General features: G+C 36.8%; 1 protein-coding gene across 5 annotated transcripts in view; it reads left to right on the top strand.

The window, feature by feature from the left end:
* Window positions 1–15,394, top strand: part of atp11b (ATPase phospholipid transporting 11B) — a 177,666-nt gene that overhangs the window by 95,152 nt on the left and 67,120 nt on the right. For 4 of the 5 annotated variants that reach the window (XM_087993531.1, XM_043702353.2, XM_087993532.1 and 1 more), the window contains 7 exons: window positions 3,146–3,299; window positions 5,233–5,335; window positions 6,289–6,434; window positions 7,646–7,705; window positions 10,532–10,659; window positions 10,956–11,094; window positions 11,954–11,977. In XM_087993531.1, coding sequence (XP_087849657.1) covers window positions 3,146–3,299; window positions 5,233–5,335; window positions 6,289–6,434; window positions 7,646–7,705; window positions 10,532–10,659; window positions 10,956–11,094; window positions 11,954–11,977 — 754 coding nt within the window. The remainder of the gene's footprint in view (window positions 1–3,145; window positions 3,300–5,232; window positions 5,336–6,288; window positions 6,435–7,645; window positions 7,706–10,531; window positions 10,660–10,955; window positions 11,095–11,953; window positions 11,978–15,394) is intronic. The other variant, XM_043702354.2, reaches the window with a different exon arrangement.

Genomic DNA, 15,394 nt, shown 5'->3' on the forward strand with positions numbered 1-15,394 from the left:
AGCCTACCTCAGACATTTTCTCTAAATCTTCCTCCAATCACCTCAAAATTATGCCCCCTTGTGATAGCCATTTCCGTCCTGTGAAAAAGTCTCTGGCTATCCACTCTGTCTCACATGATCTTGTACACCTCTATCAAGTCACCTCTCATCTTTCTTCACTCCAATGAGAAAAGCCCTAGTGCTCTCATCCTTTTCTTCAAAAGACATGCCCTCCAATCCAGACATGGTAAATCTCCTCTGCACCCTCTCTTAAAGCTTCCACATCCTTCCTCTCATGAGGCAACAGAACCAAACATAATATTCCAAGTGTGGTCTAACCAGGGCTTTATGGAGCTGCAGCTCTTAAACTCAATCCCGCTGCTAATAAAAGCCAACACACCAGACGCCTTAACCACCTCATCAACCTACATGGCAACTTTGAGGGATCAATGGGCATGAACCCTATCATCCCTCTGTTCCTCCACACAGCCTGTATTCTGCATTCAAATTAGACTTTCCAAAATGAATCATTTCAGACTTTTCCAAGTTGAACTCCATCTGCCACTTCTCAACCCAGCTCTGTATCCTGTTAGTGTCCTGCTGCAACCTCCAAGAGCCCTCCACATTATGCACAACTCAACCAACCTTTGTGTCATTGTCATCCTTGACCATCTTTTTAAAATAACTACACAAAGGCCAGTATCCACTCCTTGGCACTGATCCAGCTCCCTCGGAGCCATACTCTCGGCGAACAGGATGTCTGAACTCCTGTTCTTATCTGTCAACCAGGGCTCCTTGATTGGATCACATTAACAGCCCCAGTCGGGGAATGCATATTCTGAGGTCCACCTGGCTGACATCATTTCAATCACCACACTTTTTTTTTGTTTTTTTTTTTTGAAAGCATTCTAAATTCTATGGTTTACTACTAATCTTTGCCACATTTTTTTCTTTCAATTTGATACTAGCCTTAGTTCCTTGATTAAACAAGGTCAGTTTATCATAGTGTTAAATTCTTCCTTCCATACTGTGATGTGTTTTTGTAAGTTACAAACTACTTTTCTAAAACTTGTCATTGTTTGTTAACCATCTTTGCCAGAACACTCCAACTCTGTCCTCATTCCTTTCTAAATATTTTCATTTATATTTAGCACAGTTGTTTCCAACCCAAGATTTTCACTGTCAAACTCAATACTAATTTTTTAGTAAGTGATAGTTGCTGTTTCCTTGGGGTCTTTTACTCTGAGATCATTTGCAAAATCTGAATCATTGCTCATTATTGCATCCAAAATAGCACAATTGCTGCTTGAATCCGCAACATATTTTTGTTGGCAATAAGAACAGAAGGTGCTGGAAAAAAATCAACAGGGAAGATAGCATTTGCAGAGAGAGGAATCATGTTAATGTTTTTTGAGTCCGTGATATTGTTCTTATGAAGGATCCAAATCTAGACATATTAACCTTTCTGTGCTATTAATAAACTAGTTTTGTTCTGACTACTACTTGAATTCAAATAAAGAGCCATTAATTTTGCTTTATTTTTACAATTTCTTGCCTCCACCATTTGCTGCTTTTTCTATGTTTGTACATAGTCTCTTCCTGTTATGCTCTGGGTATCATTACCTGAATAGCTGTTCTGCAATGCTGCTATATCCTTTTGCTTTGTAAGTCTACATATCCCCTTTCTCAACCCCCATTCCTCTATTTGGTTTAAAGCCCTCTCGACAGCTTGTTCAGTTTGCGTGGACAGTGGTGCCAGTATGATTCAAGTGAAACCTGCCCGACTGGAATAATGCCTTTCTACCCAAGTATTGGTGCCAACATCTCATCAACTGAAACCCATTCCTTACACCAATCTTTAACTCATTGACTTTATTTACCATATATCAGTTTGCCAGGTCTCAGTTTAGATTGCTAATTTAGCTCCTAAGTGTTCAGATTTCAGTAGAAATTCGCCAAAGAATTCTGTGTAGGTAAATGACTGGTCTTTTCTTTGGCGACAAGAAAGTTGTCTTTTCACTTGATTGCTGTAAGTGAAACAGCCAACAGGAGGTGAGCATTTGCATCTAATAAAATAGCTAATGGTGAATAGAAGTTGAAGGGTTGGCCATGAACGTAGAGAGTCTATATAGACTCCTTTCTCCCCCTCCCCTTTTTTTTCTGGGTAGTACATGTTTGTTTTGGCAGACCAGCCTAAGGCTTGACATTGCTTGATGTGGTCCAGCCAGTTTGCAATACCAGAGGGATTGCCCAGGATGGGAGAAGAGTAGGAGTTTTGCTTGCAGCGAAGGTGTTTTCTTGAAAAATATTTGTGCAGGTTAGTGGAGAGATTGAGAAGGTAGGACTTCATAACCTCAGCTGGTAAAGGAATTGAACTAACATTGTTGGAATCAGTGCAATTTAAACCATTGGTCTAGCCAACTGAGCTAACCAACTGCCACTAAGAATAATAAAATAAAATAAGAATGATATGTTTGATGCCAGCAATCCAATGACTGCACACTCGATGCTGATTATTGTAATATTAAACTGATTTATAAAAAATGCAAATCCCAATTTATAAAACTCTTTAGTTTTCTTACACAATGTTTAAAGAAGTAGATCTTGCCAACATGTAATGGGGTAAGTTGGCTTAATAAGACCATAAGACATAGGAGTGGAAGTAAGGCCATTCGGCCCATCGAGTCCACTCCGCCGTACAATCATGGCTGATGGGCATTTCAACTCCACTTACGAGCATTCTCCCTGTAGCCCTTAATTCCTTGTGACATCAAGAATTTATCAATCTCTGCCTTGAAGACATTTAGCGTCCCGGCCTCCACTGTACTCTGCGGCAATGAATTCCACAGGCCCACCACTTTCTGGCTGAAGAAATGTCTCCGCATTTCTGTTGTGAATTTACCCCCTTAAGCAAGGCCCACTAGGTCATCAATGCCATTTTTTATGCAAGTGTATAGGAGATATGTAATCAATCCATTCATGTGGATCTCTAAGTTTTAAAGTAACCTTTTATGCAGAAAATAAAATTCTACTTTTCAGTTAAACCTTACATACCTTTGTGAAATATGTTAGCACAGGCAATGCTTCATCTAATATACATACACATCAATTACACAAAAGATTCAGAAACTTGTATAATATTTTAACAAGTATATTATAATTATAGGATAAAACATGATCATGTGATTCAACATGGCTTGGTTGTCGATGGAACCAGCCTTTCACTTGCGCTCAGGGGGCATGAAGAACTCTTCATAGAAATCTGCAAAAACTGCAGTGCTGTGTTATGTTGCCGAATGGCACCTCTGCAAAAAGCAAAAGTAAGTTAAATGCTCGAGGTTGGAGTATAAGAAACAAATCTACTCATGCAATTTGTTTGCGTTACTTTGACATTAAGTTGTGTTGTAGTATGATAACAGATGCCATAAGTTCTTGGTTGCTCTTTTCCTCAAGTATATTTTTATTGAAATAGAAACTAATTTATTCTGTCTGAAAATACCAGTGCTTAAAGTTCAGTTCCTTCATGGTTCAATGTGGCAGCAAACGCATTTCCTATCAGATCAGGCCATGAAATTAACCCAATGTTGTTGAGTAAATGTATTTTTTTTCATATGTTTCCATTAACCTTTTGGTTTTGTTCCAGTGCTCCATGAGGGGCTGTAAAATCTGATTATTGTTCTGTTAAAAGAGCAGACCAGGAAGTTGATGTTTTATTCCAGTTCCCTTCTTCACAGACATTTCATAATTTAAGGTGGGATTTTTCTTGAGAAAGTCAAAATGGAGATATGGTGTGCTTTTGAACAATATCCCATAGAATTTTTTTGTTTGCTGTTATCACAAGTGGTTTTGCAAGGCCAGTGAACAACTTTTACGAAAGAGTTCATGAAGTAACTTGAAGCTGTATAAATAGAGGCATCCAAGACAAAAGCAAACACAAATGTAAAATACTGGTTCTTCCTCGGTGAAATAAATTTATTCTTCAGGCAAGCTGTGACAGCTTTAGAGAGATGCAGAAAAGATTTGCAAGCTTGTTTCCAGGTGTGAGAAACCTCAGCTACATGTTTAGGTTGGAAAAGCTGGGAATGTTTTGGAAATGAGGGGTGGGGGGGCTTGATAGAACTGCTCAAAATCAGGAGGGGTCCCAATAGAGTAGATACAGTAAATTTTTTCCCATTAGCAAATGTCAGGAGAATGAAAAGACGCCAGTTTAACATAGTTCGCAAAAGAGCTCGAAACAACTGGAGGGATGGAAAATGTAGAAAATTAGGATCTGGAGAGCACTACTGGAGCGGGTAGAGAAAGCAGATTCAGTTGTGGTTTTCACAAGAGAATTGGATAAGTTTTTCCTCAAACTTGAACATTCAGGAAAAGACTGGGGAGTGGACTAGCTGATCATGGATAAACAGGGTGACATGACCCCATTCTATGCTGTAAGAATGATTCTATCCCATAATGAATGATGTTGGTTGAGTTAGGGTTGATGATAATTTTACATTGAAGTGATTGCCATGTCACTCAAGTAATTGTACCCAACAGGCTATCAATCCTCATCAGTCTAAAGGCAATGCACATGTTGAGGTGATAGAAAATACCAAAAAAAACCTGATGAAGTGCAGACAACTGTTACGTTGCGCTATTTTTAAATGTCTGATTTTGTTGATGGTGCTTTTTTTTTGTAATTTCAACATAGAGGCTGTGTCTGACTCCAGTTGAATAATTAGCTCCTGAAAGTATCCTCCCCATAACTGACTGTTTTGCATAGCAAGTTTTGGCACAAGTCTGTTCAGTTAGCTAATTTGTCTTTTTCACAGAAGTCAGTTTCAGCATGCAAAACCTCTCTTCCTTTGGATAGGTTTGTCATAACGTAAGCAATACGCTGTGGAGGTCAGGCACATTGTGTGGAACAGAATCATTATGACCTCCTGTTTTAGTCTATGACACATCAACCATCTTAAATGCAACATCTACAACTTCACTTCTTGCATTTGCCCATAGGGGCAAATCGGACGCTTTTCTCTCCAGTGTTGCATACAAATAACTATCATACTCAGGTTGTAGCCACACTAACTGACTGACACTATTTTTTTCCCGTGTTCCAACATGAGAGCTTTAAGCAGATAAAGCATCTAACATAAGGTTTTAAAAATTGTTTGAAAATTTTGCTTACATGTCTGTGTAGTTCTGTGTATGTACGATGTCTTGTATCTTGAATTTTATGACTTAAACTCTGTTATTGGTTTTATATACTTACAGGTAGTCAGGCTTTTAAAGACATCGCCAGCCAAACCTATTACCTTAGCAATTGGTGATGGTGCAAATGATGTCAGCATGATAATGGAAGCAAATATTGGCATAGGTACTGTATGTAAAGCAAATTTGCCTGTTTGTATATTACAACTGTGATCACATGAATGAACAGGGTTGTAATGGGGTCAACAGTTCTAAGGATATTGGCTAAAAGTGAGTTATGATGCATCGCATAGCATCCAGACTCTTGTCGATTAAATTAATTGGAATGTTCTTGTGTATAAAGTATATTTGTCACAAAATTGTCTCTTTCTGTTTTTTTCCTACATGTGTATTTGATAAAAACTATTTTAAGGTGCCTAACGTTTGATTTTTCTCTTTTATATAATTGTGCAATCATTATTTGATAATTAAGCCATTAAGTGGGGCTGTGCCGTGTAATAAGCAAGATTTGAGCTTCCTGTCAATCAAACGAAACAAAGTCAGAAAGATGCATTGTGAGATTCTCCAATAATTCCTATGAACTTGCTAATTAATAAACCCCTATCTAAAATTAAATTGTATCATTATTTTGTGTACACAAGATATTTACATGTATTGTGAACTAGGATCTGTAATAGACAGTTGAACCGATCCATACAACTCTAATTGAAGATGAATTGAGTGTTCATTGATTCTCAAGTTGAGACATAGTTAGAGTACAACATTAAAATCATTCTGGATTGTATTGCAACACTTTTCCACTCACTGACTCTTTCACTAATGGCAGACTATAAGCCCCTAAAAGGCTCTGCCACTGCAAAGCCTACACAAAATCCAGCTCTTGGCATAAAAGACTTTATTATAATATTTCTCCCAGTGTATGCTGTGGGTGTGATCTATATTCATTATGAAGTGCCTTGAGATCTTGTGTTGTTGCATTTAAAGTTTTATATTTTACAATTTTACACAGATCCTATTTTAAAAATATATACATTGCATATTTTAAGTTGATGTAATCCATTTAAAGGTTTCAGAATTTTAACTTAAAAATTATGCAGTCTTAATATTTTCTTTCCACAGGTATTATGGGCAAAGAAGGAAGGCAAGCAGTGAGAAATAGTGACTATGCAATAGCAAGATTCAAATTCCTTGCTAAGTTACTATTTGTCCATGGCCACTTGTATTATGTTAGAATATCACATCTTGTACAGTACTTTTTTTATAAGGTATGTTATCTGGATGAATTTTAAAAGAATATTATGGATGATTTTGTTTACATTTTTAACATTTACCTGTTATTTAACAAAGTAGTTTATCTCTACATTTTCTTTTCTTTCCTTGTCCCTTTCTCCTGACTTCTGATGTTCTGTGTGCAGTTTTATATGTATAGCTTACACTCCCTAAAGACCATTCTATAACTACAAGAGCACTTCTTAGTCAGTTAGGTACTTTTGAAGTTTAGTCACTATTGTACTGGATACAGAAGATATGGACATTGACATTGCAGCAGGAATATTCCTGACAGCTGTGAACGACAGAAACTGACATTTTGGGAGGGTTTTGGAAGAACAAGCAGAAATAAGAAGCTCAACTGGCTGAAAGGCCAGTGAATGGTCCACTGCAGCAAATCTGGCAGAGACTGTGTGGCTCCTGAGCTGCTCCAGCTAATACTTAATGCTTGTTTTACAAGACGCAAACTGCCACTACTGTAATGTAGAAAATGCAGCAGCCAATTTGTACAGAGCAAGATTTTTACAACTAGCAATATTATAATAATGCCTATACATTTGATTTCTGTAATGTTGGTTGACGTTTAGCCAGGACATTGGAAAGAACTGCTACTTCTATTCAAAACAGTATCACGTGATCTCTTAGTCAGCTGAGAGAATTGGCTGGATTTCAGTTTAACTTTTCAACCCACAATGCAGTGTTTCCTCACTGGACTATTGCTCTTTGATTTTGTCGGAGTGGATTTTGAGGTCTCAAACTTCTGACTCTGAAGCTAAAGTAATATCAATGGAATTATGAATATTCGGCTGTGTCCAAATGCTTGCTTTGTGAATGGAAATGTTAAACGTCAATAAGCTGTTTGGAAGAGAATGCATTCATAAGAAGTTGCAATCAGGAATGTGACACATAACTTTCTCTCCCTTCATTGACATAGGGCTCTGTAAACATTGTTTCAGCACAGTTTGAATTTCAGTGCTTATTCTGCTGATATGTGCAAAGTACTGCTCAATAGTGTCAAAAAGAGACCATATCAAAAAAACCTTATGCAGAAAGTTTATCTAACTGCAGGTGCAGAACGTAATCAAAATCTAGATGTGTGAATTTTGAAATGTTTCACATATGCCTACATTATGTGTATTCTTTTTGAAAGGTGTCTGGTACTATGTTAAAACCAAGACTAACCAAACCTATGTTCCTTTTTTCCCAGAATGTCTGCTTTATTACGCCTCAGTTTTTGTATCAGTTCTTCTGTTTGTTTTCACAGCAGGTAAACATTACCTTTTATGAATTAATGATTTTGAGACAAAACTTTTTCTGCTTATGTTCTACTTTTTCAAGTTGTCATTTAGTGGGTTTTCAAGCTTCTGAAGGAAGAGGCTGGTTATTCAAAGTGTAAAGTTTATATGGCAGGGCATTCTGGACTTCAACTTCATTTGTTGGCGTTTTCATCCTAGCAAGCTTTTGAAATGAACTTCAATTTCTTAACAGTAGGATGACATAACACATGGTTACAAATTTTATCCGTGTGTGGCTATATGTTTTTGCATAGATGCCTGAGAGAATTCAAGAAAGTACCTTAGAATTAGTAATTCCTGATATGTGGCTTATTTTTTTCATGGCAGCTTGAAAGATACTATATGCAGTTTGTGCAAGACTTGTTGAGGCTCTGAAATTGTCACTTGCTAATTGAATTAACAATTTAAATATCTGAAAACATTTTACTTAACAATTGACTACAGCGCAACCAGATGGCTGCACTTTGGTTTATCGGAGCAAAGGACTTTGAGCTGGAGTAGACAATTTGGCCCTTTATGAACGTGCCCAGTCATTCCAGAAGATCATGGCTGATCTGATTGGTTGTGGCTTGTCTCAGCTCTGCTTTCTTGTCTGTAGTACGTAACCTTTGCCTCCATTACCTATCAAAAATCCATCTATCTCTACCTTGAATAGGTTTAAAGACTCAGCCTCCACTACCTTCGAAGGAAGAAAAATCCACCATCTAAGGACATTAAGACAAAATATTTCCTCTCATCTCTAATGTACTTTTTTTAAAGGAAGGAGACCTCTTACTCTTAAGCCATGTACCATAAATTTTAGTGTCTTCCACAAGAGGAAACAGCTTCCAGTTTATCCAGTCCCCTCACAATCTTGGGTTTCAATAAGATTACCTCTCTTCTTTGATATAGGCCTAATCTGCTGACATAGATTTTCATAAGATAAGTCCTTCATCCCAAAAATTAGTTGTGAACCTTCTCTGAGCTGTTTCTAACCCAATTTTATCATCATGTTCTAATAAGTAAATCAAAATTGTAAGCAGCACTTCAGATGTGTCTCAGCAAAGGTTCTGTACAGTTGCAATAAAACTTCACAACTTTTTTGTAAGGAGAATAGAATATAGATGACTTTATTCATTTGCTGACTTACTGTTCCTATATATTAACTCTGATTCATGTACCTGGCCATCCAAATTCCTTTTTGCCTCCAAGTTCTGCACCTTCTTTCTACATACTGCTTTTGTATTCTTCCTGCTAAAATGAGCACGCTCTTCCCACATTTTATTTGATCTGCTAGATTTTTGCTGATACACTGAATTGGTCTATATGTTTGCCGATACACTACCTCCTCTTGACGACTTGCTTCCTATCTTGAGCATTCAGCAAATCCAACTACCACATCTTTATTCTCCCCTCCAAAAAACTGATGTAGTTTATAATAGTTGTGGACCTAGCAATTATGTTCATGGTTCTCCAATAGTAATAGCTTGCCAATCAAAAAAAGACGTGTTTTCTCTCTACCCTGCTTCCTGTTAACCAACCAGTAATTTATTGATGATATGTTGACCTCCTACACCATGTGCTTTATCTTGTGTGGCAATGTTTGTGGTACCTTATCAAGTGTCTTTTTTAAAATTCAAGTATACTACATCCACCAGTTCTCCTCTACCTACCATGAATGTTACTTTGATTTTAAAAAATTCTAGGTAAAAATGATTTCCCTTTTGCAATGCTATGTTGGTTCTGCTTGATCACATTTTAAAAATATATTCTGTTATGGTCATAATAATGTACATTTCCTATTATAAGTATGAGGCTAACTTGTCTAGAACCTCCTTTCTACCTCCCTCCTTTTTTGAATAGAAGGGTTACGTTTTCAATTTTTCTACCTGCTCGGAATTTGAGGAATTTTCATTGATAATAATAGGAATTCCAGACTCCATTTCTGCCTCTTTCAGGATAGCAGTTAGACCATTTAAGTCTATCATCTGCTTTGAGATTATTCTTCAAACTTCTGTTGCTGTTTTTCACACAGCATTGATCATAGATGAGGATTACATTAGGTATATTACACAAACAACAGACTTGTTTATATAAACACCTTTAACATAGTTGACTGTCTGTGTGCTTCATTGAAGCATTTTAAAACCAAGCCACTTAAGAATATTGGGGTGGAAGCTTGGTCACTGCCTTTTGATCTACTATCTCTCTTCTAGCTCATAAGCCCCATTCGCCCATCAGGCCTGTGTACTCACTGACCTACGTTGGCTGCCAGCTTATAAATGCATCAACTATTAAAATTTGAGCCTTGTTTTCAAATTCCAATATAGTCTTGCCCTTCCCATCTATGTAATCTCCTTTAGTCCTACAATTCTAAACAGAATCTGCATTCCTATCATTGGACCTCCTAGTACCCTTCACTCCTCCATTCACCAGATATGCCTTTAGCTATCTGGACAATAATTACTGGAATTCTCTTCCTAAACCTCATTAAACTGCTCACTTAATAACCAATTCATAGAATGTGAAGTGCTTTGGGACAAAGGTATGAAAGGCATTTTTATGTTTATGTAATATCTACATTGTTCTTCATTTCTGAAATATTAGGATCCTGAAATGTCAGGTTTTTATGCATTTGAAGCAATCTCCCACAAGTCATCTTTAAGACAATGCTTTCCTCATTTAAAGTTGAACCTCCTTGGCATTCAAGTGTAATATCTTTTTTCACAAGTCTTGTCTTTGTACTGGATAGCAAGAATGTATATAATGTACATGAATTCATAGCTAGAGAGCACTGCATTAATTTACCTCTCTTACAGACATTATATGATGGTGCTTACCTGACGTTGTACAACATTTGCTTCACTTCCTTACCCATTCTCATGTATAGTTTGTTTGAACAAGATGTGCAGCCCCACATACTTCAGAACAAGCCATCATTGTACAAGTAGGTTGAATTTAAATATTGTTTTCTTTACACCTTTTCCACACGCTGAATGGAAGAGTTAGTTCCTTATTTGAATTGAGGCAATGAACTGCATTCAGACAAAAGTAAATAACCATTTCAACCTGGAAACTAGAATGATGAATTTCAGGTGAAATACTCGTATTAATCTGAATTTCAAGTTGTGAATAAGTTTAAAATATGCTTCAGGTCTCAGCAAAATGTCATATTTAGGCAGACAAATAACTAAAATCATTATTGATATTTTGTAAAACCTGTGATATTTTGTGTTTTTACAGAGAGATTAGCAGAAATGAGGTCTTGTCCCTCAAAAGATTTCTGTATTGGACACTGCTAGGATTTTGTCATGCCTTTATATTTTTCTTTGGTTCTTATCTTCTGAGAGGAGATGATGCATCCATGATGGGCAATGGTCAGGTAGGGCTTCTTGTTAAAACTAAAATTCTTTGAAGCCTTTTTTTTTTGTTCAATTATAGCTTCTATTTTAAAGTTTATTTGACTTTAAGATATGATAAGTTGGGAACTGAGCATCTTTTAGAGTTTCCATCACTGCTTACATCCTTAATAGCATAAATAAATGAAATCCTGTTACCTTTATAGCATTCAGATGAAGTATACCATGTCATATATAAGTTGTTTGAAATGTATTAACTTAACATTTACATGGGTGCAACATCAATATAATGCCAGAAATAATGAGGATCAGTTCGCTCAGTTGGCAGGAAGGCTGATTTGTGATGCAGAATGACACCAGTGGCATGGGTTCAATTCCCACACCTGCTGAGCTTATAATGAATGTTCAGCCTTTTCAACTTTGCGCTTCGCTTGAGGTGAGGTGATCCTCAGGTTAAACTTACCACCAGTCATCTCTTTCTGAGAGAGCAGTCCTATGGTATTCTGAGACTATAGTAACTTTTTACGTTTAACTTCGCAGGAAATAACTAAAGGTTGTTTTAGTTCTGAAAATGAATAAAGTTGTCGAGTTTAATTGAAATGCTATACTGTTCAAATTAACAGCAATCAGGTACTATATTTGGAGAATTTGAACCAATAATTCATCAGCTATAACACACTTTGGAACATCTGAAAATGTGATGAGGCCCTAACCAATCATTATTTTTTTCTCTTTTCAGAAGGTGCAACATGGGATAGATGAAGTGTTGTAATTGTTACTTTGATAGCTGTGCAATTGATGGGTTTTTCTAAATGCTTGAAATTTTGGTTTTTCTACTGTTTTCTTTTCCTTTCCCCTCTCCCACCGCATGCATGACTTCAGATTTTGAAATCTAACAGGCAACTGGTAAGAGTTGACTGTTTTGGATCTTGTATCATTTATGGGGTGGGGCAAAAGGTGATAAAGGCTATACATTCTTCATATTTCTCAATTCACTTGGATACAAGAGGGTTTAGTTTTCAAAAAATTACAAACTTTCAGTACTGCAATTACTTTCCTTCTAAACTAGATCTTTGATGTCTTGGAAATATTTCCAATATATGAATGAATGGATTTGAAAAAAAGTTGCATCAATCTGTTGCACACATGATAGAAAGTGTAGTCTTTATTAATACTTTAATAAATAATATAACCGGCTTTATCCTTAAATATATAACACTCTGGAATTTGTAAAAGTTTATTCATGCTAAAATAGTCTGTGTGGCCTACTGTAGTTTAGAATGTGCTGAGATTATTCATTATTTTCTTAAATTATCAGACCATTTTGAAATTCAAAACGAGTGTAGTCATGTGAAATGAATGCCTACTTGCATGCAAACATGTATGTTTTGATCTGTTAGTAATGTATAAATGTAGTTCAATATAGCAAAAGTGTGATTTACAACTAGTATTTTCTAGTAGGTAAATTGCAGTTCTTAATTTAAAAAAATCTTATTTTCTATTAGTACTGATCGAGAAATAATAGATAATTCTAGAATACTGAGAAAGCCAGACTATTGTGAAGTTATCTTTTCAAGAGGATTGTCATTACTGCCAGGAAATTGGTAGTCATGCTTGTTCTCAAAGCTGGTTGCTGTTTATCATATGTATTTGGGAGGGCTGTATTTTGAGGGAGACCAATGAGCAAGGTTCTGACAAAATGTAGAAAGTTTTATCATTTTGAAATACAGAACGATTTTCAGCATGTATATTATTGCTTCATATTCATGAAGTAGAACTTAGTATTTCAGTGCCGTTCGAGTATAGTCATGGGAATTAGATTGTTTACTTGCATGATACCTAATTTGGCACCTGCAAGATTATGTCCAAGTATGAAAACTATATTACTCATTAATTCCAAATTAAATAATAGAATGTTGTTTATTAGTTCTTTTAATAAGAGTGACGATGGATGAGGTCCTATGTCATCTGTTGCAAGTTGAAGACCTGTCTCAAATGGAAATCTGTGGTCGACAGGTCACCATTTTGTGACAATATAAGCTTAAAATGTGTATTAGGCCATTCAAGTTAAGGAGATAAAAGAACTGTGCTAAATTTGCTTTCTCAGCAGACAGTTAGGATGTTGCAGTAACCTGAAATCCGTCATAACAAAATAAATAAGCAGCAGCAGACAATTCAGCCCCTCAATTTTGCCCCAACATTTAACAAGACTATTGCTTATCTACCCCAACCTCCAATCCTCTTTCATGCCAACTAATAATAACTCTTCCCTCCCCAGTATTTCAAAAATCTTTATACCTTCTCTTTTTAAATACTTTCAATGATATAACCTCCACAAGTCTCAGAGAATTCCAGGCATTCATCACCCTTTTAGGATGAAGAGGGGATGTGGGGAAGAGAGAGAAATTCTTTTGCATTGCCGTTTTACAAGTGTCCCTTTACTCAGTAAAGATGCTAAGACATAAATAGATATTTCTTGGAAAGCTCAGCTGGTCTGGCAGCATCTGTGGAGAGAAATCAGAGTTAACACTTTGGGTTGAGTGATTCTTCCTCCTTTAGAACTGTTCTGAGGAAGAGTCACTTGACACAAAGCATTAACTCTGGTTTCTCTCCACAGATGCTGCCAGACCAGCTGAGCTTTCCAAGAAATATCTATTTTTGTCTGATTTACAGCATCCTCCATTTTTTAGATATCTATTGAAAAAAGTTTCTTTACAAAATTATAAAATTACAAAAATATAAAATATAATATTATAACAAAAACAATAAATCAACTACTATACTATTCTACGAAAGAACTGCCAACCACACTCAATAATAAATAAATAACACCGCTCAGCGTAACAAACCTCAGCTCTCGACCTTCGAGCGCATCAACTATTAAACCCATATTTGCTCGAAATTCTTCACTTCAGGGCATTAGGCTTATTAAATCAAACCACCATGGCTAGGCAAAAGCCCTGATGAAAATGGCGAACAGATCTGCTTCCAAATAATTCAAAAAGGGCTGCCATGTCTTATAAAAATTCTGTTTTCTGGTGCACCCCTATTTGTAAGTAAGTCCAAATGAATATTTCCACAATTAATTTGTGCCACCCTGACAGACCCGGGGGGTTCTCAGATATCCAGTACATCAGAATGTTCTTCCTCGCACAAAAAGTGAGGATGTTAAAAAGCTTTTTCCCGTGTACATCTGAGGGAGATTAATTCAACAAACCCAAGAGAAGTGAAACCGGGTTCACCTTGACTTCGGTCCCCAAGATCCTCTCTCTTACTGCTGCCACAACGCTCCAGCATGTATGGGGCCTGTGGCAGGACCACAAACAATGAGTGAGGGTACCTGTATTTATCTTTCTTTTGGGGCACATTGAAGATACACCCTGCTTAAGTTTTGCAAACAATCTGGGGCCAGGTGAGCTCTATGGCGAATCGTTAACTGCATAGCATGGGTCCTATTACATATTGAAATCTTCCTCGCACTCTCACAAATGTCCTCCCAAGTTTCCAGTGATCTCCACTCCTAACACTTTCTCCCAGACCTCCTGTAATCGCTCAATGTCACCTGAGGAACCTTCCCCCAACAAATGATTGAGAGTACTCACTGAAAGAATAGTTCTTTTGGTATTTATTCAACAAAGATGATCCCTAGATCGAGATTTGCCTACAAATGGAAACATCTCAACATCCTGCAGGATGTTGTATATTTCAACAGGATCACCCCGCATGCTTCTAGATAATGAACAAAGAGCTAACCTATTTAGCCGTTCTTGAAAGTCGACCTTTTCATCCCAGTACATCTCTCTTTGTACTGCCTCTAATGCTAGTGCATCATTCTTTAAAAAAAATTAAATCCTATTTTAATGGGATGAAAACTTTGCACAGTATTCCAGGTGCAGCCTCACTACCTGTAGAGTTGTAACAAGGCTTCCCTGATTTTAAACTCTAACCTCCCAGCAATGAAGGCCAAAACTCCACTAGCTTTTTAATGTCATGCTGCACCTCTCAGCTGACTTTTTGTATTTCATGCACAAGAACACCTAGACCTCTGTGCTGCACTTTCTTTGAAGTCTATCTCCATTTAAATAATATTCCGCCTTTTAATTCTTCCTACCCAAGTGACCTCACATTTTCCAATAATAAACCCCATCTGCCAGCATTCTGCCCATTGACGCACCCTATCTGTATCCCTGTGCAGATTTCTTTTGACTCACATACAAAATGCCCTTCCAACTACTTTTGTATAATTTGCAAATTTAGTTTCATTGCATTCTACCCTCTTATCCAGGTCATTAAAGTAGATAGTAAGTAATTGATCCTTGTGAC

Source organism: Chiloscyllium plagiosum, unplaced genomic scaffold (assembly GCF_037043375.1).
Source record: "Chiloscyllium plagiosum isolate Xiang-an unplaced genomic scaffold, Cpla_swu_hap1 HiC_scaffold_13, whole genome shotgun sequence".
Taxonomy (NCBI): domain Eukaryota; kingdom Metazoa; phylum Chordata; class Chondrichthyes; order Orectolobiformes; family Hemiscylliidae; genus Chiloscyllium; species Chiloscyllium plagiosum.